The sequence below is a fragment of the Chionomys nivalis genome, chromosome 15 (genome assembly GCF_950005125.1).
Source record: "Chionomys nivalis chromosome 15, mChiNiv1.1, whole genome shotgun sequence".
Classification (NCBI taxonomy): Eukaryota; Metazoa; Chordata; class Mammalia; order Rodentia; family Cricetidae; genus Chionomys; species Chionomys nivalis.
In genome coordinates this window covers 27,170,972-27,195,122 of record NC_080100.1, presented here as the reverse complement: position 1 = coordinate 27,195,122, position 24,151 = coordinate 27,170,972, and the positions used below count along the sequence as shown (strand labels likewise).

Genomic DNA, 24,151 nt, shown 5'->3' with positions numbered 1-24,151 from the left:
CCTTTCTTCATATAGATTTGGAGCTCGTGAGTTCCAAAGGAGAGGGCCTGTTGGGATGTTGATGGGGAACTCTGGATCATCATGAAATGACATTTGGTGACCTGAGAAACTGAGCGTGGAAAGTGTTCCTTGGTCTGGTTCCACGTGTTTGGTAATGGAAGGCGGCAGCAGCATCTGTGGTTGTTGGCATTAGTTTTTTTGTTTTGGAAGCTGACAACCACTCCTTGACTTCTTTGCATGCGATGCACAGTGCATATTGTTTTCTTCTGTGACATGGTAGTAAAGACCAAAGCGTTTAGTTTTGAAATCAGTCTGAGCTTCAGATCTACCCCTTACAAATGATACAAGCTGCAACACATGTTTTCATTAGGAATGAGTGGTGGCGAGTCTAGAAAGCACTAATGCTCTCCATGAATGAGGCTCTTATTTCCATCTTCATCAATGCTGTGTCACACGGTATTAAAGAGAGATCTGCCTACAACCGGACTGACTGAACAAGACATCGCCACGGGAACCAGTAGAACCTGCTTAACCTAGGTTTATATTCAAGGGCCAAGCTTGAAATGCTTTCAGATGCATTTCTTGCTTTTGTTGGTCTTAGAATAGTTGTATTCTGCCCTTTCTGTGTAGTTTCAGTAAGCAATCTAATTCTGCTTGTCTCAAACATTTATGCTGATTTATACAGTTTAGATACATTTTTATTACAAAATCTGACAGTCAAGAAGCTGGAAAGTTGAGCTTTATTACATCATTTTTCATTGGCTTTATCTTTCCACTAAGTGTAATAATCTTTCATTGGCTATATAAGTCTTGAGCTCTCGGTACGAAGGCGTCCGCATCAATCATTACTGTGTCAGAATATAATAAATGTTGAGGCCATAAGACAAGAAGATGGTGTGGATGCTATTTGTCTCATCCTTTAATACCTTCTTAGTATGCAGCGCTGCTCTCGTGCACACAGATTTTTAACACTTCTGTTCTGAGTCGCCGAAAACGGAAACGTTGACAACAATAGCTCACTCCTTCCTAGTTCCTGACCAGCATGGTGATGGTGAAACCCCAGATGAGCTAAGAAAACACGGAAAGATGTGCACCTGACGGAATCTACACTTGGGTCTGCTCTGGTGCCTTTCTAATAGTTATTTTTGGAAAACAGCTGGCATAGATTATTGACTTATGAAGGAACACAGATGTGGATGATCATCTAGGAGAGCTGTTGTTGAAAGCATAAAATAGCTACCCAAAGAGCAGGGCTGTCTAGCGAGAGTGGTACTGGAGACAGGCCCTTGTGGTGCCCGTGGAAACACGAACAAATTAAGGAAGAGGAAAAATGGGCATTTTGATATAGTTTTCCCCTCCTGTTTTTCAGTCTTTGTGCATTTGAGAAACATAGGCCTAAATTCACTTTGAACATATATATGCACTCTCTGTGACAATTAGCAACTTGATGTTTGCAACAAGAGCACACACAACATAGGGTGTGATTGTAGTGGCACAGGCTGATGGTGGGTTTCTTCCTTGATCATCCTCTACTTTCTGAGGCAGGGTTTCTTGCTGAAATTAGAGGTTGCTGTTCCTACTGGTCTAGCTAGCTAGTATGCCTTGGGTATCCTGTCTTTGTCTTGCCATGGCTGGGATTAGAGACAGGCCACCACTCTCTGAACTCTGGTCCCAACATTTGTATGAATAGTACTTTATCCATCAAGTCATCATGCCAGACCTTTAAGTTACTTATTATAGCTCTTTACTTGGATACCATGTCTGTTTATATAAACATAATTTTATCTGCGGGTGTCTGGAAAATAGTATGTTGAAAAAAATGTTTCTTACTTGCATTCAATGTGATTTGGGTGAAAGCTCTTCTAGAAGTACTTTTAAGAATTTGATCAAGTACTTTGTGTCTCTTCTGGTGTGAGAGGGCAAACTCCTTGCATAGAGGGAATTCTGTTCCTCTGCCTCCCTCCATCTCTCTCTCTCTCTCTCACATTCACTCACTTCCCTCTTCTTTTTATGTAGAGAAACTGAGCGATGGATGTGATGTTTGCAATAATATGTTTGGCTAATGATGCATTCCTGTGACTGCAGTAGCTCCTTCTCATTAAACAGCCCACTAAAAAGGAGAAGGAGCATTAGAAATGATAGATGAGACCTCCTAGGACACTCATTATTAGTAATATGACAGCTAATGGTGCTGCTGGGAAGGCTTAGCAGGGAAGGGAACCACAGGGCTGATGGCAGTGCGACCCTGCAGCTACAGGCTAATGATTGCTGAACACTAAATTTTATTAAATCACTGAATTCGACATTTCCACTTGGCGAAATTGTCACTTTTGACTTTAATCTTTTGGCTTAGAGATCATCTTGATCAACACTTTAAGTTTAGATAAAGTGGTATTTATACATGGAAACACGTAGCTATAAAATATCCATATTTCTTCCAGATTTTTTTTCATATAGGAATTTGTTTATAGATCACAATTCTCTTATCCCACCTGCCAGTAAGGAATTAAGAAATTCATTCTTTAATGTGCAGTTACAGAACGACAGAAAAACCTGAATGTAGAGCCATGAAGTGGCTGAACCCATGTTTGAAAACTAGTTCTTACCTATTCGATTCCTTGAGCTCATTCATTCTGGTGCTGATGCACTTAGCATTATGGGAGGAAGAACTCAGTGTGTCTTCCCTATACACAGAACCCACCATCTGCTTTTAAGTATATTGGGAAGTATCTCTCTATTTCTGAAGTTACTTAACCTTTCTAGACCGCACTCTTTTTTCTAACGTGTGATGGAGAAAATATTATTTATTCAGCTGATTTCACTGGATCATCCCAAAAACAAAAGAAAAACTGCATAAAAAGTGAAATTCGTTTCATTGGACAACTCCTTCTAGGCATGAGTTTGCCCTGAGTGTGATTGATATACCCAGTATTGCTCCATTGGCGAAAACTGGTTTTCCCTTTCCCAGCAGCTTATCAACTGTAAATAGCTTCTAGGTTAGCAGTAGAACTGTGTGTTCATTTCCTCTACTCTGTGAGAACCCACGAAAGTTTATTTACCAATTCATTAAGAGGCGCAATGAAAAGACAAACTCCCGAATACAGAACCAAGCAGACGCTGCTGCTGACCCAGCTGCCTTCCTCCAGCGGTTCTACCCAAGGGTCAAGAGTACCAACCACATGCTGCTTCTTCACCACTTGCTCCAGCTCCGACCACACCAAGAGAGCAAGCATGCGAAGCCTTTCTCAGTTTTATCTGGTCATGTACTCAGGGAAAACCACACCTATAGGATGGGTCACCCTGAGATGTCATTGGCTATTCGGATGTAACTCCCACAGATCTTGTGGGTGCTGTCATAGTCTCTCTGAGTTCATATGTGTATCAGTTCTCTTGTGCCTGGAAGATGTTTCTTTGATCTCATCTACTACACCCAGCACCTACAATTTCTCTACATCCTCTTCTGTGTAGATACCTGAGACTTGAGGAGAGGAGTTTGGTAAAGACATTCTATTTAGGACTGAGTGCTCCAAAGTTTCTCACTCTTTAGTGTTTTGTTTATTGTGGGTCTCTGTGTTAATTACTCTCTAATGTAAATATAAGCTTTTGTGGTGATGGTTGAGTGCTGCTCTGATTTTTAGGTATGTATTAGGAGCTCTGTTCCTTTAGCAGAATAATAGTAATAGGTTTTCCTTTAGGGCCCGTGACCTAACTAGTCTCAGGCTCCTAGCCACTTTACAGGGCCATATGTGGATTCGATTACATGGTGTAGGCCTTACATCCCATCTAAAAGTGGCTGGTTACTTCCCTAACATCTGTACCACTATTGCTCTGGTATATCTTTCAGGCAGGTTGATGTTGTAGGTTACAGGGCTTGTAGCTGGGTGATGTTGATGATTACATTTCTCTTCCAGTAGTTTTGATTTGTATTTCTGTGATGGCTAAGCATGTTGAACATTTTAAAAAGTATTTCTCAGGTATTTGTGTTTCGTTTTTTGAGACCTCTTGGTTTAGTTCTATACCCAAGTTTTAATTGGGTTATTTCTTTTCTTGATTTTTCAGGATTTTTCTTTTAGTTTATGTATTCTAGTTACTAACCATTTATCAGATATATAACTGAAAATCCTGAATATTATTCAGAATTTTCTAAGTTGTTCTGTTTTGTTTTTTTGTGTGTGTGTGTTTTTCCTTGTGAAGTTAATTATTGATTTTTTAATTTTGTGCATTGAGTCTGTAGATTCTTTTTGGTAGGATAAATGTTTTCACAAAATTAATCCTACCAGTCTCTACCTTCAGGTGTCTTAGTCAATTTTTTTCCTCTGTCTTAAAGATTTTGTTATACAAGTTTTCCATTTGCTTGGTTAGAATTATTCCAGGACATACATATATACATGCATACATATGTATATGTATGAGGCTTTTGTGCCTGTTTCCCTGACTTCTTTGTCAATCCTTTTGTCATTTGTATATAAGTAATTTTTTTGTGTGTGTTAATTTTGTACCCTACTACTTTGCTGAAAGTGTTTATTAGCTGTAGAAGTTTGTGGGCATTTTTAGAGAGTTTCATATATAAAATCATATAATCTGCCAATAAGAACACTATGCCTTTTCTCTTTTCTATTTGTATCTCCATGTTCTCCTTCAGTTGTCTTATTGGTCTGGCTAAGATTTCAAGGATGTGGAGAGAGTGGACATCCTTTTCTTGTTCCTAACTTTTTTTTTTTTTTTTTTTTTTGGTTTTTCGAGACAGGGTTTCTCTGTAGCTTTGGTGCCCGTCCCGGAACTAGCTCTTATAGACCAGGCTGGCCTCGAACTCCCAGAGATCCGCCTGTCTCTGCCTCCCGAGTGCTGGGATTAAAGGCGTGCGCCACCACCGCCCGGCTTCTTGTTCCTAACTTTTAAAGTAAATACCTTTCATAAGATTTTAAAAGTTTATGTCTAGTCCTCTTGCTTGAGAATTTAAAAATTGCATGGCAGATAAGTTTTATCCTGCATTTTAATCTTCTGATCATACCTTTTCATCATTGATTTGATAATATAATTTAAGTTGATTGATGTTAAATTATTTTTACTCTTTCAAAAGTCAGATTTTCAAGGTAGATGAGGTACTTTTATGTTTGATGACCTTATATTTTAATACCTTGTGTAATATTTTTGTTAAAGCATATTTCAGAAATCATCCACTTCTTTTGGATTTTCAGTTTTCTAACAGTGCATGGTATTCTTGTATAATTTAGTTTTCTCAAAAACTAATTGTATTTGTCATTTATTCTCATCTGGTTTTTCACTGTATGTCTTTTAATTAAGTTTGTAAATTGTTTTTATACTTATCATTATACTCTGATTTTTCTTCAGAGTGTGTAAATCTTCTGCCTTTTAAACTAGGAAACATCTGACTTGGTAATTTTGTTCTTTCCTTTGGTTAATTCCCTTTCCTTCTGTGGCACTAGCTCTTGATTTGAAAGCTGAATGATTGCTTTATCTACCGTACTTTTAATTATAAATTATAAGTTCATTTAAGTTTCCCCTGCTTTCCTGAGCGTGACTAATTATATTCCATAAGCCATGACGTACATTTCCCAGTTTTGTTACTTTCTGGATGATTTTTAATGGGCTTTGCTTTCTTTTAGAAAAGCTTCCTTCCTAATTTCAAATATTTGGGGACTTCTTCCTCTTATCCTCTTTTGGAATTTATTAGATGTCCTTGGCGGTCAAGTTCATGATTGATTTTGCATGAAAATTAGATGAACTCATATGTGACTTAGCCTGATGTTTTCTGTGCTCAGATTCCTCATTAGTTCTCACAGACAGTGGTTTAGTCCAGGGCAGATAAAGATAGAAATTGTGACCTGAATTTTAGCTTTGACTCTGCTGCAAACAAACTGTGAGTTTATAGCAGTGCGGCAGTGCACAGACTTCTAGCTGGGCTGGAGAAAACGCATCGTGTGATTTGGTCAGTATGGTAGCTGCTGAGCACTTGCAATTTGACTGTATACTAAAGATCTGAATTTTTAGTAATATAAAATCCAGGTTGGTACAACCACAGTGACTATCGTATCTGATATCTAATCTGTAAAATTAAGTCTTAAATTTAATAAATTTTAATAGACTTTAACTCTAAAATCTTAATTTTATCAACCTGCTAGTTTATATATTTCTAAAGGGATTTTGATATAATAGAAAATCAGAATAGTTAGGAAAAACAATCATTAAGATGTGGTAAAATGTCAGAATTTTTGTGTACTGCTCAAACTTCTAGCATATTGAGAATCAGAATTTATCCACATTCCATAGCTGAGCTTATGGTAATCCAAGGATTTGGCAATGTGGAATCATTTCAGTATAGGCCAATCTCTGAAAGTCAACTCAGAGATAAAAATCACACTATTCATGTTATAATTATTGTTTTATTTTTATAGCAAAGGTTAGAAAACTCTAACATCTATCACATGCTCTTTTCATATGAGCTTTTGGTTAAAAAACAATCATAACTCAAATTACAGATTACATAGAAACTCATGAAAATAACTTCACACTTAAACTCGTGGAAAACGACGAAAGTTATACAGCAGAAAAGACGAGGCGCTGTCTGTAGAAAGGGTTCCTTGGTCGCTCCCAGCTTGCTTTACTTCTGTGTTCAGATCGGTGTGAAAGGGCTTCTAGCACGCAGTCAGGCACATGCGACCGTGTGGATGAGAAGGACCCAGGAGCAATGCTAGGCCAGATCACAACTCTTTGCAAGGCTGGAGATAGCAGTTACTTTATTTGAACATAGACTGTGATGTCATAAAAATTTAAAACCATCGAGAGTTCCATTTGACTTTACATTGTGTAAGGCAAGCAAAATGAACATTGAGGTTTCAAAGCATCTCTCATTCCTTCTCTCTTCGGACCTTTTTACGATCTGGCTAAATTGCCAGATTTTATACATGTTTCTCTATTTTCCTCCCTAAGACAGAGTGCCAGTGTGGCAGGGATTTTCTGCATACAGTTTTTAAAAATATTTTTGTATCCAATAAAGTCAGGATTGTTCATATAACCACTTGAAACTCAAACAAATCTTTAACAACCCTTCAACTATCGAGAACTATTAATGAATAAGATCATGTATATTTAGGTTATCCAAATTAAGCTAAATATGCACCAATTTCCAGAGTCAGTTTTGGGTGAAACACCTGGTTCCTATTTTGTTACAATTATACATGTATAGAGCATGAACTTGGGTTCCCTATAACAGTTTTTGACATGGTTTAGCTCTTTGCTGTCTGTTTGGCTTATTGCAATGTGGGACATTTCCGAGTAATCAGAAACTGACAATGTAGTCCATAAATAAAACAGAAATAGCTCCCTTGAAAAGACACCATTTATACATTTGTCTTTTCTTTTTAAAAACTTTTTTAGAAGTGGACTCTGGCACTGACAGATTTTGTCAGCTAGCATGTTACCTCTCTGAACATTACTGTTGCTCATGAGTATTGTTTTGGAGGAAATTGAATTTTCATAAGTCACAACTTCCAGGGTGGTGGAAGAAGCGTGGTTTGTTTATAGGGACGTTGGAAAGTTTTATAATTTGCGTCCTGAAGAATCTAACTTTATTTTTAGAAATTGTCCAAACTGAAGCTATGTAGGACATTTCCAGGCTCACAGTCTGCCTCTTAATTAAATTAATTAACACCATCCAACAGATTAGAAACAATAAGAAAGGAAAATAATGCAGTCAGTTCAACCTAATGGGTATTTTAGGATAGGAAACATCTTCTGTGGGGATTCAATTACTTCTCTCTGGACATGGAAAAAGTTGCATCCCATTCTTTTTTCTCTGACTTGTTTTATAACTTTAGGTAATTGAATTAACTTTTCCATGTTTTTGTTTTTAATAAAGGAGTATAAGTAACCCATTTTTATTTATTTTTATGATTACAATATAATTATAACATTCCTCCTTCCCTAATAAGGAATTACCTTTATAAGATGAAGTTTATTAAACAATGTACAGTATGAATGAAAGAAATCATAACAAAGGAGAGAAGCAGTTCATTGTACAACAAAGGTCCAGTTGCATTCATATTATTTTAATGCAGATCAGACTGTGGTTCATCGTAGAGGTCTTGATTGCTACGCCTGGTATCACAGAGGCTTTCTTAGACATTTAAGATGCCTAGCATTAGGACAATCAAAAGGGCAATGTTTGGATGGCAAAATTTATTATTACAAAAATGAAAAACAAACAAACAAAGCTAGAGCCCATATTTGCAGTTCTAACAATTATCTGTTTATTTTTAAATAGTGGTAGCCATTCTAATGTTAAATGTTGGGTTCTGTAATGGAATAAAGTCTAATTATTGCCAGAGAACAGATTTTATCTTAATAGAAAGTGTCATAAATTTACTTATTCTTAGAGTTAGATTTTCTAAAGCCATCAGAAGAATCATCAGTGAGGGAAATTTGAGCACCAAATCTTTTTTTATTATTAGTTTCAGTTTGATAGAAAAACAGCTTCCTAGAGAGGAAAATTTGAGCATCGAATCTCTGTTTTATTTTCAGTTTGATAGAAAAACAGCCACAAAAGGAGCAAATAACGAATGGAATTATATTTTTTAAGAAATTAAAAATTATTAGAATAATTCTAGATGTACAGAAAAGCATCAGATATAGAATAGAGTTTATCCCATTATTACAGTCCTGTACTGGCACGGCTTGTGCCGTATTTGTCAGCACTGAGAAATACATATTGACATATTTCTGTTACATGTATGTCTATGTATGGACTCCATGTTTTTCTTCTCCAGTAATGCCCTCTTTCTGTTCAAGATCCAGTTCAGGGTAGTATATTATATTTTTCTTATGCAATTTTAATAGACTAGTTTGGAGATGTAAATGTCCCAGAATGGTCATTGATTATTCTCTAGTGTTATCTAGTACATGACAATTTCTGTCATTCCTCATTTTTCATGACTTTGCCTGTTTTGAGAAGTATTGACCAGGTGCCCGGATAATTTTCTCTGAGGGGATCAGGTAGGGAAAGTTTGATTCATGAGTGCTAAATTACTATTAGATTGGAGTGAGAATTTCTTATGCTACTCATGGAACCATGACTCTGTATAGCACTATTACACTATATACACAGAAAGGCTTCTAAAAGTTTTTGTACTAAAAGATAAATGTTTGAGAAGATAGATGTGCTTGAACCGATTTAAACATTATGTGATATGTACATGTATTTAAATACCGTGTTCCTCCATTGATATGTTTAACTTTATTGTGTTTAGTTTTGTTTGGTGGCAGGGTCTTGCTACATGGTCCTCACTTGTCTGTAACTCGGTGTGTAGACAAGGTTGACCGCAAACTTGAAGTCTTCCTCTGCCTGAGATTATAATGCTGAGATCATTGTCGTGTGCTACCATGCTCATATTACATTGATGTTCTTAACCAGTTAAAAATAAGTTTCGCTGGTAAAAGAGACAATGCTGGATAGGAAAAAAAAAATGTCCTTCTCGGATTTAGAAGTGAATGGCATCACATGTCACATTCTATCCATTGTCACTTGGTTTTCCAGGTTTGTTCACAATTAAATACTGGTTCTCCTTTTCCCTTTTCCTTAGAATACAGCTTTATTCTCTGAAAGTAGTTCTGTGCATTTATCCCCTTTCAAAGATCAAAGAAGTACTACCTTTTGAAGGGAAGGTGTAATAGTAAGAAAAATTGCTTGGAATTTTGATTTTTAGTTTCATCATTTGTTGACGAGAAGTCCTTTCTGTCTATGCCTGAGATTAGGCTGGTTAAGTGACTCAGGGTTCAGAGCCATGATGAGATGGACCCAGTTCATTAGAACTGTCACTCACTGTACTCCCTTGAGAGGGAAGACTAGGGCTGGACACCCAGTATAGTTACCAATGATAGTGATTTAATCAATGATGCCTACATAGTGAGATTTTCCCAAAAGCTCTAGATAATGGAGTCTGAGATTTATGGATATAGAAAACAGTCCTGAGGGTGGTATACCCAACACAGAGGCCCTACACTCTGTACTTTGGTGCCTTGTTCTGGGCATCTCTTTCATCTGGTTGGTCTTTTGGTCTATCCTTTGTAACAAACAGCCAGCAGTCAGATGCCTCCCAGGATTCAGGGACCTGTTTTAGTCAACTGCTAAACCCAAGAGGAGGTTGTAGGAGCTGCTGACCTGATAAGTGATCAGAAATGTTGAGAGTTAATATTTACAATTGTCTTTGGAGGTATGAGGTCACTCTTCTGGGACTGAGTCCCGTGGACCCACACTAACACCAGATGTTTAAAGTCAGGATTGTATTGAACTGGTGAGCACACCGCAGGCATCAGACTTGGAGGTGGAGGGTTTTTGCTGTGAAGAAAAGTTTGACACATCTGTTGTCAGAAGTACTGAGGATAAACAGGAAGTGCTGTATGCTTTCTTAAACAGTTGTTCTAGAGAGAAAATGTTTCTTATTTCCTATCATCATTTGATTCATTCGATACATTCCAGTGCTACTTATTTTCTTGCTCTAAGTCTAGCCATCCTCCCTGGGAGATCTTTTGGTATGCCTCATGCTTAGATCTCTTTGGAAAACTCCCATTTTTATCATTTTTAATTGAATGCTTCTCACATTCTGGCATTACAGAAGATGCTCATCTCACTGCAAAGTAATTCTTTCTTCAAGTGGTCTGCTGTCTCTTCTTGAAAAGCTGGTATTTAAAAACCAAGATGTGGGTACTAGCTGTGCTTGCTACTGTGGGATGGTCACTGTTCCCAGCCTTTCAGTTCACAGACCTGTATGAGTCCCCACTGCCTCACATAAAGTGTTTTGAAAAATAAAAACAACTTTCCATTTTCAACCTAGTTACTGAGGAGGGGAAAAAGAAAACAAAGCACACAGCTCCTTCTCAAATGTTCGTGTCTCTAATTAATTTCAAAGCAATCCTCTGAACCAGTCTTGGTATTTGGAAAGATCCTTATTGCCACCTCATTGTGTGTAGTTTGAAGAAGAGCCAGCTTTAGTTTACAGCAACACTCTTGGTTCCAAAGTCTACAAGTGAGACTTGATTTTCAAAGGTGGCCATTGCCTGTGACGTCAGGACCCCTGGCCCTTCCTGAATCTACTCTGGTCTTCCATAGTCCTAGTTTTGCAGCAGGGCCACAGTTGTGGTTTGGTGAAACTCCGGGAGCTCAGGCTTCACACTGGGAGTCTGCCTGCAGTGGTACTCAGGTGGCCTGTGGTTCTGTGATTCCCCACGTCCCAGTCACCAGAGTTAGATCTCCTCTCAGGCAAGATTCACTCTTCACAGAGAAAGAGTTGCACCTGGAGTAAAAACAAGGCTTTCTGACTAAGCCGGAGTGAGACCAGTTGGCCATGAATGTTCATAACCAACTACGCCCAGCTGGTTCCTCTCAGTCTTCCCACTGGGCATCAGCTGAGGTGTCAACAGAGTACTTATAATTAATGTAGATGCAAATGATGTTGTAGTCTTTCACCCAAACCTTTACTTGCTTAATAGAGAACCCATATTTAGTGACTACAGCATGCTCTTTCATAATTTCTGTTAGTGGGCTTAAAAAAAAAAAAAAACCTTTAAAATTATCTTCTACCCTGCTTTTTTTTTTAATCCTTTATGCTGTGGATAAAAACCCTGTTGCTAGCTTCCCCGTATTCTTCGGTAATGTTCTTTCAGTCATCGTGCCTCTCGTTGTAAAAGTTCCATCCAGCTGTCAGAAATGGCAGTGTAATTACAATAATTCTGTAATGTGCTCTTCAAAGCTTTGCAGATGGTGGGAGGTGATGGCGAGGCAAGTGTGCCTCTGCCATGGCTCAGGTTCTCACGTCCTGAATCAGAAAAGAACATTTCTGAGACTGGCTATTTCAGATTGCAAAAGACATCCATAACTTAATATTCCATGTCAATGAGTTGTTCAAGAGACCGATGTCCTTTTATGTGCATACCCATAAAAATGTTTGTTTTATTCTACCTGTTGTTTTGTAGGGATTATCCAGGGACTTCCTAGAAGAGACGTAAGCCCTTGAAATAGCTGTGTGATGGTTAATGAGGCCTTTTAACCCCTAGAATGTGTAGTTGAACCCAACCCACAGAATCTGTGTGTTTGTATGTCATAGTTGGTCATATGTGGATGATTTCATATGATTCTAGCAATTCTCCCTTGGTGATCGAGAAAAAGTAATCCTTGGAATTTTAAATATGGTGCTGGTACCTATTTTTGTTTCTGTTTAATGAATGACTCTGGAACTTATTTATATTATCACAGTGCTTAGTTGTTCTAAATAGAAACACCTCATACATCTATTCTGAAACCCTTGCTCAAGTTCCTCCTCCCGATGCCTTTCTTTGAAGGTGGCCAAGCCAAGGAGGTAAACATAAGGCAGCTCAAGCGATGTTTATTTTCATCTCGCCGTGTTGTGATTAGACTCGGTGACAACTGAAGTCACAGCTTTGAGCACAGCGAGAAATACCAGTCTTTTTCTTGGACTGCCCATTTTGTTAGTCCAGAAAATAGATGAGACCGCCCATTTGTGACTTCGTGGCGAAGAAGCTAACCTCTATAATGGGCTTCCTTTGTAATGGCATCACCAAAGGAACACAGTCTCACATCCATTGTACCTTAGGAACAGAAGATACATTCTTCACTTAAGAAGAGTGCATTAACTCTCTATAGTCAGCTGTGTTTAATGGCCTTGATATAACTGATGACAGTTAATGTTAGATGTATTGGTTTTTTTTTTCCCTTGGAGTGATGTTTCATAAGAACACTGTAGAAGCACTCTTGGATGGTATCTACTCTTTTATGGTAGGCGAGATTCATTGTAGTTAATAATAGGACCCAAACTCACTTTTCATATATGAAGTTAGTTGAATTCTTTAGGATTCAAGCCTGTTACATTTTTGCCATGTTCTAGTCTACATAGCCCGTTGTTATGGATTACCCCATAATAAATCAATAAAGATTCTGACCATGGTTTTAAAAGGCATCTTTCATTTACAGTAGGAATTGTTTATTAGGCTCACTTGAAACAAACAGTATCTTAAAGAAATAATGTAGTTTTGCCTCTATAGTTTTTGTTATAAAGTGATATAAGCAGTTTCTATAGAGAATACATCTTCAGAAATTTGGCCTAGAACTATAGAATATACATGGCTGTAAAATTTTCTGTGTATCTAGAATATCTTAAAGTTGATACACGGTACTTGTTCTATAATTCTATCAATTAATTAAATTTTAATTTCATTTTACATTCCAATCACAGTTCTTCCTCCCAGCCCTCCTCCCACCATTCCTCACCCCCCCCCCCAGCTCCCAGTCTAACCCCCATCCATTCCTGCCAAACCGTAAGGGCTTCCATGGGGAGTCAACAAAACCTGGCCCATTAAGTTGAGGGAGGACCAAGCCTCCCCCCAACCCCCACATTAAGACTGAGCATGGCATCCCACCATATGTAATTGGCTCCAACAAGCTAGCTCATATCCCAGGAATAGATCCTGATCCTACTAAAAGGGGTCCCTCAGATAGACAGACCAAGCTACACAACTGTCTCCCAAGTACACAACTCTTAATCTGACCATCATACTAAGATGGTTGGGGCAAAGGATGCTAAGGAACCTAAGAGCCCCTGAAGGGGCCTGAAGAACCAGGTCAGGCTTGATGCATGGGAACTTAGAGTGGGTAGTTTCAAGTGGTTGGTGGGACACACTGTGAAATGCCTTGGGGATGTAAACTCCGAAGCTGCCTCCCAAAGCAGACAACTGCCAGAGAGCTCATTGAGTCCAATTGTCACTGCAAAGGCAGGGACTGGGAAGGAGCCAAGTTTAGACTCTGAGGGTTAAATCCAGAGGAGCCCCAGGGCAGGTTGTAGCTGACAAGACAGGTCCATGCAAGAACAAGAATAAAAGTGTTTATTAAAAGGAAATGCCAAGTTTATTACATTTTGCTTTTGCAAAGGCCACTTTGTGATGGATAACTGATATTTATGATGCATAAGCAATTTTACCTACCTAGCAATAGAGAATTTAATTATATATCCAGTCCCCAACTAGTCTATTTACATGATCAATTCACCTGTCCTGGGAAACAGAATTAAATCTGTGAGAGGAAAGTTGTTGTCTTCCTAGGCTTTGAAAACTAGGTGTAATGCAAGAAGGAAAGCGCTCTGCTGGAACCTTGTTGTAAACCAAGGCAAACTGGAAATCCTCCTTGTCCCTAAAGAAAAGCAGTTATAACCTGTTTTCTTTGGGTTTCAACAAATGTTATTATTTAACCATCTTAGTTTGCCTCCTGCTCTTTAGCTGGGAGCATGCTAAGGAGAACTTTGCTTCCCTTGGGCATTGTTTAATAACAGGGAAGACAGAAATAAAGAGGCTTATATTTGGACTGAGGTGGGTACTTCGTGTTCTGGTGTTTAATACTGAGCAGCAAGTGCCAGTTTTATTAATAAATCGCACCACAGCCATCCTTCCCTTGCTCCTCCAGTGAGTTCTCATTTCCTACTGTGGCACATGCCACCACTTAAAAGCGCTATAAATTGTTTCTGGATATGATTAAATGACTTCTCACTTCAGACCAGAATACTGAAAAGTAACAAATCTAGAGCTGATGCGTTGCTATTTATGTCCTAATGAAAAAGATGGTGTCATGAATAATTTTCAGCATGTTTTGTGTTTTATTTAAAGCATATATTTTTGCAGTACTCTCAAGAATATTCAAACCCCTTGTAAAGTCATCACAAATTGCACGATCATGTTCAGAGCTTGACTTACTATTTCTTTTTACATATAGCTGAACATTTGTAGTTTGATGCATTACTAATGTTAATGTTAATACCTTAGGAGTTTTACTTTTTAAAAAAATTCTAACTTTAATAGATAGAAACAAAGCAGATGAAATACATTTAAAATATTGACTCATAATTAAAGTCTATATTCTAGATTTGCATTGAAAATTCTAATGGTCTTTTATTTCTGATTTCTGCCGCGGTGCTTGTATAACAGAGGCTGGGTGAGGAGTTATAGATTAAGGATCATAGTTAGAGCATTATCATTTTAGAACTGTTGTGTGGCTGTGGTGATGGAGATACCACAAATTTTAGCTCATTTTATTGCATTCTTTTCATGCATGATATCAGGGTCAGCCTTTAAATGAAAAATGATGAGATTGCTATAAGCTGAACATCCAGCAATCATCTCCCCATTATGCTACATGGGACCCATTCCAGATCTAAAGTTGGACCATTCAAGAAATATGTGTTTGCTGATGAGAGTTTTAAAGAGGCCAGACTTGGTGTCACGCTGCCCGGTGCGCAACTCGTGCCCCAAACCTCTTCTGCATTATAGGCCTATTTTTCTACAAGTGACAACTTTCTCTCACAACTTATTTAAAGGTGTATTTTTAGTTCCTTAATTCCCTTTTTTTTCTCAGCCTTTTGTTTTGCATGTTGAATAGGATATTGAGTTGCGGAGGAAGATGAGTGTGGAAGTTGAATTCCTTTTCAGCTGCTCTCTCAATAAATCCACTCTATACACTTGTTCACTCTCTTCTTTCAGTCATTCACAGAGAAAGAATCTTGTGCCTTCTTAAATGTCAAGTGATGTGCTGGGCGTTTGGGTAGAGCAGTGAGTTATGGAGTCCAGCATAGTGTCTGGAAGGGTCATCTTCCTCTTGCCTCCGAGGAGCTTTGCTGGTCCCCTTCCGTTTGTTCCATTATATAACTGACTCTAGTTCCACCTTGAATTCTTTGCTATCCATGTACCTTGGTCACCACATCATTGAATTAGTTACACCAGCCGCTGTGTCAAGTACATCTTCCAGTTTCAGTGATCTGGCGCCCAAAACATTCACTCTCCGTTGATGATGAATAGTGGAATGTGGTTCTAAGTAAGTGTGCTTTGTTATACACAGCTGTGCAGGGACCCCGAATGAAGAGAGCCCATCTATATTCACCTTGCCTTCCCAAGTCCATACTGTAGAAGGTAAAGGCACATGAAGAATACATACAAGAATTGTTGTGGGCCAGCACCTAGACGTCACAAATATTGCCTCTCTTTTCTCCCATTGTCTGGAATTCAGGGGCATTGCTAGTCTTCGCTGCGGTAGCCAGTGGCTGGGTCTCAAATGAAGGCTGCTAAGCTGAGTTAAAGGGTGATGATGAGTATGCCTTAGACAACTGCTTTTCTTTGTTTCATGCTAGATAGAATCACTTGTCTTTCTTCAGTAATTGATTCTGTTTCAAAAACCTTTTGGGAGTTCAGATGGGAGGAAACATCTGTTTTTCTTTCTCCGATGTGTGGAGCATACTAAAGGAGAAGAAAACCAGATACCTGAAAGGTTTGCTGTTACTACTAGATATACTTTGGTCTAAGAGACCTGCTCTACTGGTGAATACGTTCTTTGAAATCCCCTTTTAGCAACATTGCTGTCTCCCCTTCCTTCCATCCCTTCTGCAGGCACACTTACCAGGTGCATCCTCAGTGTTCTGCCACAACTTGAACATGCCTGTGCCGGCCTAATTCCCTCATCCAGTTATTTATGGGTTAGGGGAAAAGGAGCCAGTAGGGAGGGAAGGACAAAGCTGAAAAATCCCTGTAATAACAGAATTACATACTGAAAGGACTCAGCGAAAGGTCACTTAGCTGCATCTTGGGGATAAGGGAGAAGTGCGGAATGCCGCTTTCAAAGAAAGAAAGCTTGCTTGACCTAAAATGACTCTTGGTTACTCTCCTTTAACTAGACAATGAACATTTAAAAGAAAGGACCCTGTTTTTGATGAGTTCTAGTGTAGTATTAAGTTTACTTCAGTTGAGCTGCCTGCCTGACAACGCACATGAATATCTTTGTAAATGTTTTTGCCATACATTTCCATACATTGTCTTACGCAGGGTTTACCACAGCTCTGTGACAAAGATGCACCGTCTTATTTTAGTCTTATAGATACTGAACTCGAATTCTGAGAGGTTTGATGTTTTGCCTGTGTCACACAGAGGTTGACAGAATCGACGCAGGTGTTCTGTTCCAATCTTGGACGTTTTGCACTTTTGGAAGCAGGCGCTCAAGTGTTAGGAATAGTGCTGTGAAATTTCTAGCCTGTGCTTCCCAGGGGCTGGAGAGCATCAAATCACTTAACTGAGCAATGGAGGGCTTCATATATAGCAAGCGTGTAGAGTGAGGGTTCTTTCTAATAGAGGCAAACAGGTGGCTTTTCTACAATTGTTTAAAATGCTATGTTTCTGCCAGCTCGGTGTTTCGTACCCGTGAGGTTCTAAGTATTTAACTAATTGAAGCGATTTCAAACATGTGCATCTGGTTTAGTTAAATTGGGCAAGTTGCCTGTTAGAGGCTGTCATAAGTTTTTAAATCTTTGTAATCATTGTGTCTCAAAATTTGCCTGTGGTGTATTCTAACCCAGGATTTTTTTTTTTTTTTTTTTTTTTTTTTTTTTTTTTGGTTTTTCGAGACAGGGTTTCTCTGTGGTTTTGGAGCCTGTCCTGGAACTAGCTCTTGTAGACCAGGCTGGTCTTGAACTCACAGAGATCTGCCTGCCTCTGCCTCCCAAGTGCTGGGATTAAAGGCGTGCGCCACCACCGCCCGGCTTTTGTTTTTTTAATTTAAGGAATTTATAGCACATTAACTGGATTTCAGTTTTCTGTTTCTGTCTGTAACTTTCTCATCTTTATTGAGCTGTGAAGATACTGGTGTTTTCTATAGATGTGCAATAACCTGATGGTCAGTCTGTTAAAGTTCTGGCTGACGAAGGGTCACAGCGTTGACTGGAGAAGTTAACATTGCACATCTCCACGTGGATATTCTGCATTGTTTCCAACTTCCCTGTCTGACCCCAACTGAGCCTGCATCCTCCACGTGCCTCTGCCCTCTACTGTTGCCAGCTGCTACCCATCTCCTTGGTGGCAGGCTCTAAGCCACAAAGTAGCCAGCTGCTTCCTCCTTCTTTACGTGCTGTTCATCTAATTCATGCCGGCATCATGCTGCGTTTGCCTCCGAGATGTCTCTGGAGTCATGGATTTGAGGTCCTGCTTTAAACCCAGGTGCCCTTCATAATCTCTTCAGAGCTCTGAGATTATTGGAGAGTACTTACTGACAAGTGAGCAAGAGGACTGGGCTTAAAAATAAATAACGTGTTTCAACGTTAGGGGTCCTGTCTTCACAGAGCTGTGGGAGGATTGATTTCATCATCTTTGGAAACACCTGTGTTTTCCAAAACTCTGTATCCAGGAGACCGAGCAGGCAGGCAGTGGGAATCTCTGCATGTGCATGGCACCTAGAAGGCGGTGGATCAATGAATAATGAATGAAGATGAAGGGGTGGGTGGGTAGGGACAGATCAGTGATGGCGAAACGGTTCTGAATGCAGCTTCTGGCTTCTGGTTTTGCTCGACTGGAATGTGGTTTTCCTTTCGTTCGCACTTTCTTTTCCAGGCGCAAGATGAAAGCCCAGAGCTTGAGAGGTAGACAGGCAGAACCACCTTCATTATTAGTCACTGTTGGAGAGTGTCTTTGGTGCCTCAACCTGCTAATATGAATCTGTGGGGAACCCAGCGTGCCTTAGAAAGTGTCTTGATGGAAAAGTCAGTAACAGCAAGTACCTGTTTAAGAGAAGGAAGTGGAGGTCATAGGTGTCAGGTTTCAATCAAATATTTTTGCAAGAATTCTACAGAGGTTCTGATCTTGGTTTCTTATTCACTGATTGTTTCACTGCCAATAAGTTGTCAACAAAATTGTATTAGTAACCCTTAGTCGTTACGTGAGGTTATAATATTCATCCTGGGAGCTGGCAAGATGGCTTAGCAGCAGGTTCAGCGCCTGCAGCCCAAGCCTGACAGGCTGGGTTTGATCCTGAGAATCTCTGAAAATGTGGTAGGGAGAGAACCAGCTCAGCAGTTGCTCTTTAACTTGTACGTGCACGCCATGCGCATTTGCCTCTGAGTCATTCCACACATACACACAATAACAATAACCGCATCAGCGGCAATAATAAATGTATTTTAAAAAGTCATTCTGAACTTCATCCTCTGACCATAGGCTAACAGAATAACAAAAGGTTCCAAAGCTTCAGGAACTGAATAGTGATGACCAGTAAGTTTTTCCTCAGTGGCTTGTTCTGGCAAGTTAACGGATAGTTCCTCTGTGATGGATATAAACGGTTACATGGCTACTCATTTTCTGTTTCTGTTTTACAGGGGAAAATGGTCAAAGGAATGGGAGGAGCCATGGATTTAGTGTCCAGTTCCAAAACCAAGGTGGTGGTCACCATGGAGCATTCTGCAAAGGTAACACGCTGTTTCCTCACAGTTCCAAAGACTCGCAGGCCACTGAGCTACAGTGCGCCCTGCCGTTTAGCTGGGGGTTTTAGTTTTCTCTGGCTTACTGAAGGTGATTCCACTTACATTTTAGTGGGAAAGAACATAGAAAGGTAGTAATTCAATACCTGGACAGATGCTTGTTCAACTTTGAGGGAATCCGTTATCAGGGAATTCTTTAAATGTTCCTCTCGCATGTGCATGCAAAGTAAAGGCTTTAACTGTCTCTGAGGTCAGTGAGAAGATGCTGAGGCAGGTGTATGGTTCCTGATCTAAGGTGGTTATAATTATTGCTCACCGTGTCTTCATGAGGAGCCCAATAGAATGTCGGTCTTAACAGCAGTGCTTTTCAAGTGGACAGTGTGGACTCTCACCAAGGCGGTGGTGTCCTTGGCAGAACATATGAGAGAATGATGACCATGGTGATGGCAAGCGTCCTCACTCTGAAAAGCATGTTTTTAACAAATTATCAGATAGTTATGGAGTGCCTCCTAGATGCTGGGCAATCACAGCTTGGAATTGCCAATGTTCCCCACATAAGCCAAAACCACTGATCTAAGGGAGTTCGTTTTTACTCTTCCTTTCCCCTTTCTTCCTATATATAATAAAAGCAGCTAACATTTATTGAGCTTTAACTGCATGCCAGTCATTTCGGTGTGTTTGTGTGTGCATGCCCATGAAGCTGATAATAGGTCCCTTATTTTTTTATTACATTTATTTAGTTTTTTATTCCTTGTGTGTGTGTGTCCATGCATGCACACCTGCATCCACTTGCCACGACATGTAGATGGAGGCGAGAAGCCAACTCTCAGGCCTTGGTTTAGGTTCTGGTGATTAAGTTCAGGCTGTGAGCCTTGAAAGCAACCATCTTTACCCACTGGCCCATCTCTGGGGCCTCTAATAATGGTTTTTCCCTTCCTCCCTCCCTGTCTCCCTTTCTCCCTCCCGTTTGTGTTTTGGTTTTGGAAGCACAGGTTTAGAGTAGTGAGGTCCTTCACTGCAGGGCCCAGTCTTCTAACAAATGGAGCTGTTATTACTATTTGCTTACCTCTTAACCTCTTTTCTGCTCCGAACCCATTGATCTGAGGATTTGTGAAGTTACTATTGGGTGGTCACTTGGTTTGGCCTGCGGTTTTGCTTTGTTAATCCTGCGAGGCTCACTAATCTGAGTGGAATGGTGGTGTGCACGCCGGGCTTCATTTAGTGACGCACCACCCGATAAGAGCATGGCGCTGGATTTGCACTTCACTTGCCGGCTGTGGGAGTTCTTTTGCTGATGTGTGCTGCTGTGATTGCTGCCCTCGTAAAAACTGCCCTACGTGTAAATTTGCACAGGTTGTTTGTGTAAACAGTGAGCAGTGGGGCATGAAGGTGGGATAATAGAAACGGAATCAACACAGGTGACTTCCGTGATATGCCTTGCATGGCATCCAAAATGCTCATTCCAGAGGCAGAAGAACACGAAGCGTCAAATCAAATCTAAGTCCTCTCTGGAACGCAACGTCTATTTGGAGGAAACTCCGTCCAGCTTCCCTTTGGTTCTTTCTTTAATGTTGATGCATAGGCAATGAAGTCTGCCTTATTGTGTATTATTTTTATGTTATGCATTCATTTCAAAACATTAAGCCTGTGTTTAGCAAATTTGCTCTCTCTCTCTCTCTCTCTCTCTCGCTCTCTCTCCCTCTCCCTCCCCCCCCCCTCTCTCTCTCTCCCCTCACCAAAGTCATTTCTTCTCCTCAGCTGGAATTCTGACAGAGGAACAGAAATGGTTCTTCAGACTTGTAGCTGGCTGAATCCCCAGTAAAGCTTGCCGCAGAAGCCAGATCGTGTGTTTTCCCTTCCCCCTTTCTTCTTTTCTTGTGAGAAATGGGGTTGTTTCACACTTGAATTGGAGTGTTTTCCACAGATACTTTCATTCAAACAAAACAACAGAAAATCTACTTGTGATTATTTTTTTCTTCAAAAGATTAGAGGGGAGGGTTTCTTTGTTAGACAGTTTCATAGCCTGGAACTTACCCTGTAGCCAAAGCTGGTTTCACACTCATGGAGATCTTCCTGCCTCAGAGTACTGGGGCTGCAGGCATGAGCCACCATACACAGGTGTGATTATAATAATCATAAGGGACTCTCCACACATAAGAGATAACCTTCAAATACTAATAGAGGGAGCATCTGTCCTTGTGTGTCACCTGTGGTCCTGGGTGTATGATTCTATTGGGGCTACTACTCTGGGCTCACTGTGAATGGCACTGTGTGCACACCACGACTTTCTCCCAGAATCCTTTACTTGGGTGAAGGCTGGAAAGGGGCAGGTGGGGGTTTTCCATCCCCACAGCTAGCTACCTGTCCTTCCAGGCAGCCAAGTGAACTAACCCCGCAGGTGTATGGATTCAGGGTGCAGAGCTCGCAAAGGGATTCCAACATGAGAGAAAGGCGTGATCTCGTGTTCTGTGTTCTTGAGTGGTGCTTTTGTTTCCACCAGGGTCTGGACCACACTGGGTTTTCGAGTGTGGCTTTTCTTTTCACTTGCTCACCTGTAGGGTTACGGTGCATCGGTACATTGGCTGACCTTTAAAGCCTGCTTTTATTGTTTTAATAAGAGCGAAGGAAACGTTGCAAAACTGGCTGCCTGCTGCGGCAGCTCCTGAGTGACTTCTGGTCCTCTGGCAACCTCTGGAGCCAACAGCAGGTGCGAGCACCAGACTGGGATGTGGTTTTGGTTGGGGCTGAGATACAGTGGGATCTCGCTGTATAGATGGGGCTTTCGTGCTGTCCTTCCATCTTTCTTCATTTTTGAAAGGAGAATATGTTTTAAAAATTAGCTCATGGAGAATTCCTTACAAGCACACCTTTCTTCCTTTCACCTTGTAACCTAGTTCATCTTCTGCCTCTTAAAACTGGAAAGAGAAGCGGGGAGAGTTAGCTGGGGGTGTGCCTAGCATTGCACAGACTTAGTCTCACTTTCTCAGAGACCCTCTGAATAAGTCCAGAATGGGGGCAAGCCACTGCAGGAAGGTGGCAGGGGTGGGAGTTTGATTCCATCCGTGCCAGCCCATGTCCGTCTTTCTCTCACAGGCAGCCTGCCCACAGCCCTCCTCTGCCCCTTCTTACCCAGATTCACCCTTTCAGGTGTCAGAGAGACTCCTTTGCATCCCTTTTCTCTGGCCATAGCTCCCTTTGCTTTGGTGGGAAAGCTATCAGGAAAGAGTTTGAAAGAAAACAACCTGAGAAAGCGATTTCTCCAGTTTTATTTCCTCAGGTTTTGGGTTACAGCCTTTCCCCACCGGGTACTTACTAGCCTGGGGGCAGTTTTTGTGACTTCTTCTGTATGCCACTATGCTGGGATCAGTGCTACTTGAACATTTGTGATTTCTGGACTGCTAAAGTTATAATTTTAAAGATACATCCAGTTATGGTATGCCGCCCTTGTCTTCATTCTGTCTATTTGCTAAAGGCCTTAAAAGTTGGGCTGAGTTACATCACTTGGATCCACCGATGTCTGGTTCCTGCCCACTTTGTGAGTTCCCAACAGGATGTGGAGCTCCACCTCTGATTCTGTGGGTCTTACATCTTCTCTGCCATTCTTGGGTACTAGTTAAAACGTTGTTTGTTGTGCCAACCTTGTTTTTCACTCAGTGGTTTCTGAAAGCCTTTGTCTCCAACTGGAATTCTCTGGTGAGCTCTAGAATTGTTTTTCTAATTCCTGTTAGAGGATTCTTCCTGGATGTCCCAGAGCCCCCTCAGCCACAATATACTCATAAATGAAATTGTCTCCCTTTTCCCTTAAATAGCCTTATCCTCTTTATGGCCCAGCTAGGGAAATGATAATCTCTCTACCCCTCACCCCTACCTGAATGATCACCATCGTCCTCACCCGTACCTGAACCATTGCCATGGTCCTCGCCCCTACTTGAATCATCGCCATGGTCCTCACCCCTCACCCCTACCTGAACCATCACCACTGCAATTTGTGAGTGGGGAGAAATTTTCCTACTTATTCCTGGACTCTGCTATCCAGATGCTAACAGTCACAGGATTTGACCTTTACAGAGATAGTGAAAGTCTGGCCATGGTGATCATCCCGTTGAAGAAAGGGTACTTCTATCCTAAGACTTCAATCCTGACGCTTCTTCACAGGGACATGGCTTGCCATATCCATTGTCTCAGTAGGCTACTCACTTCTTTGAGAGTGTCCCTGTGACCACAAACTGTTACTTCATCGACAGATAAAGATTGATAATAACAGCAAAATTATTTGTGCCAGCTGTTTCCACTGGTGCTCTGGAGACTGTTAGGATCCACTGAGGAGATACGAGAAAGGCCAAAATGTCCTATGAGGATAAACTTGGTGAGAGCAAATTCTTTCTGGCCTTTCTGGTCTGGTACTTGGTGTACCTGATTTTCTTTGTTTAGCCAATCCATTTTTATTATACCCATATCAGTCACCATGGTGACTCGACAGTCATGTGATCAGTAACACAAACAGCATTCCTCAGTGAAGTGCATGTACATGTAGAGAATAATCCTCTTGCTTTCTTCATCAAGGTGAAGGGTGGCCAGGGAGAAGGCACGGCAAGCTGACTAACAGGCTTCTGTGATGCTGTGTTGAGGCTAAAGAGAGATCTGATATTGGCTTTCTTGTACTAAAGATTAAATATTGGAGAATATTTAACTTCAAATATTAAACCGTGAGCCCTGCGGGAGGTTATGACAGGCTTTGGCAACCAGGGAGGAGCAAGTGGAAGGTGCAGAAACTCGTTTCATTTCTCCCTTTGAAGTTCTGTGCTTCACACTACATGCCTGATATGTCTTTGCCCCATCCTTTTGCT

At 40.5% G+C, this 24,151-nt stretch overlaps 1 protein-coding gene across 1 annotated transcript in view; it reads left to right on the top strand.

The window, feature by feature from the left end:
- The window catches only part of Oxct1 (3-oxoacid CoA-transferase 1), a 111,916-nt gene that overhangs the window by 71,305 nt on the left and 16,460 nt on the right, over positions 1-24,151 (top strand). Inside the window, exon 14 of the mRNA XM_057789948.1 lies at positions 19,203-19,292. Coding sequence (XP_057645931.1) covers positions 19,203-19,292 — 90 coding nt within the window. The remainder of the gene's footprint in view (positions 1-19,202; positions 19,293-24,151) is intronic.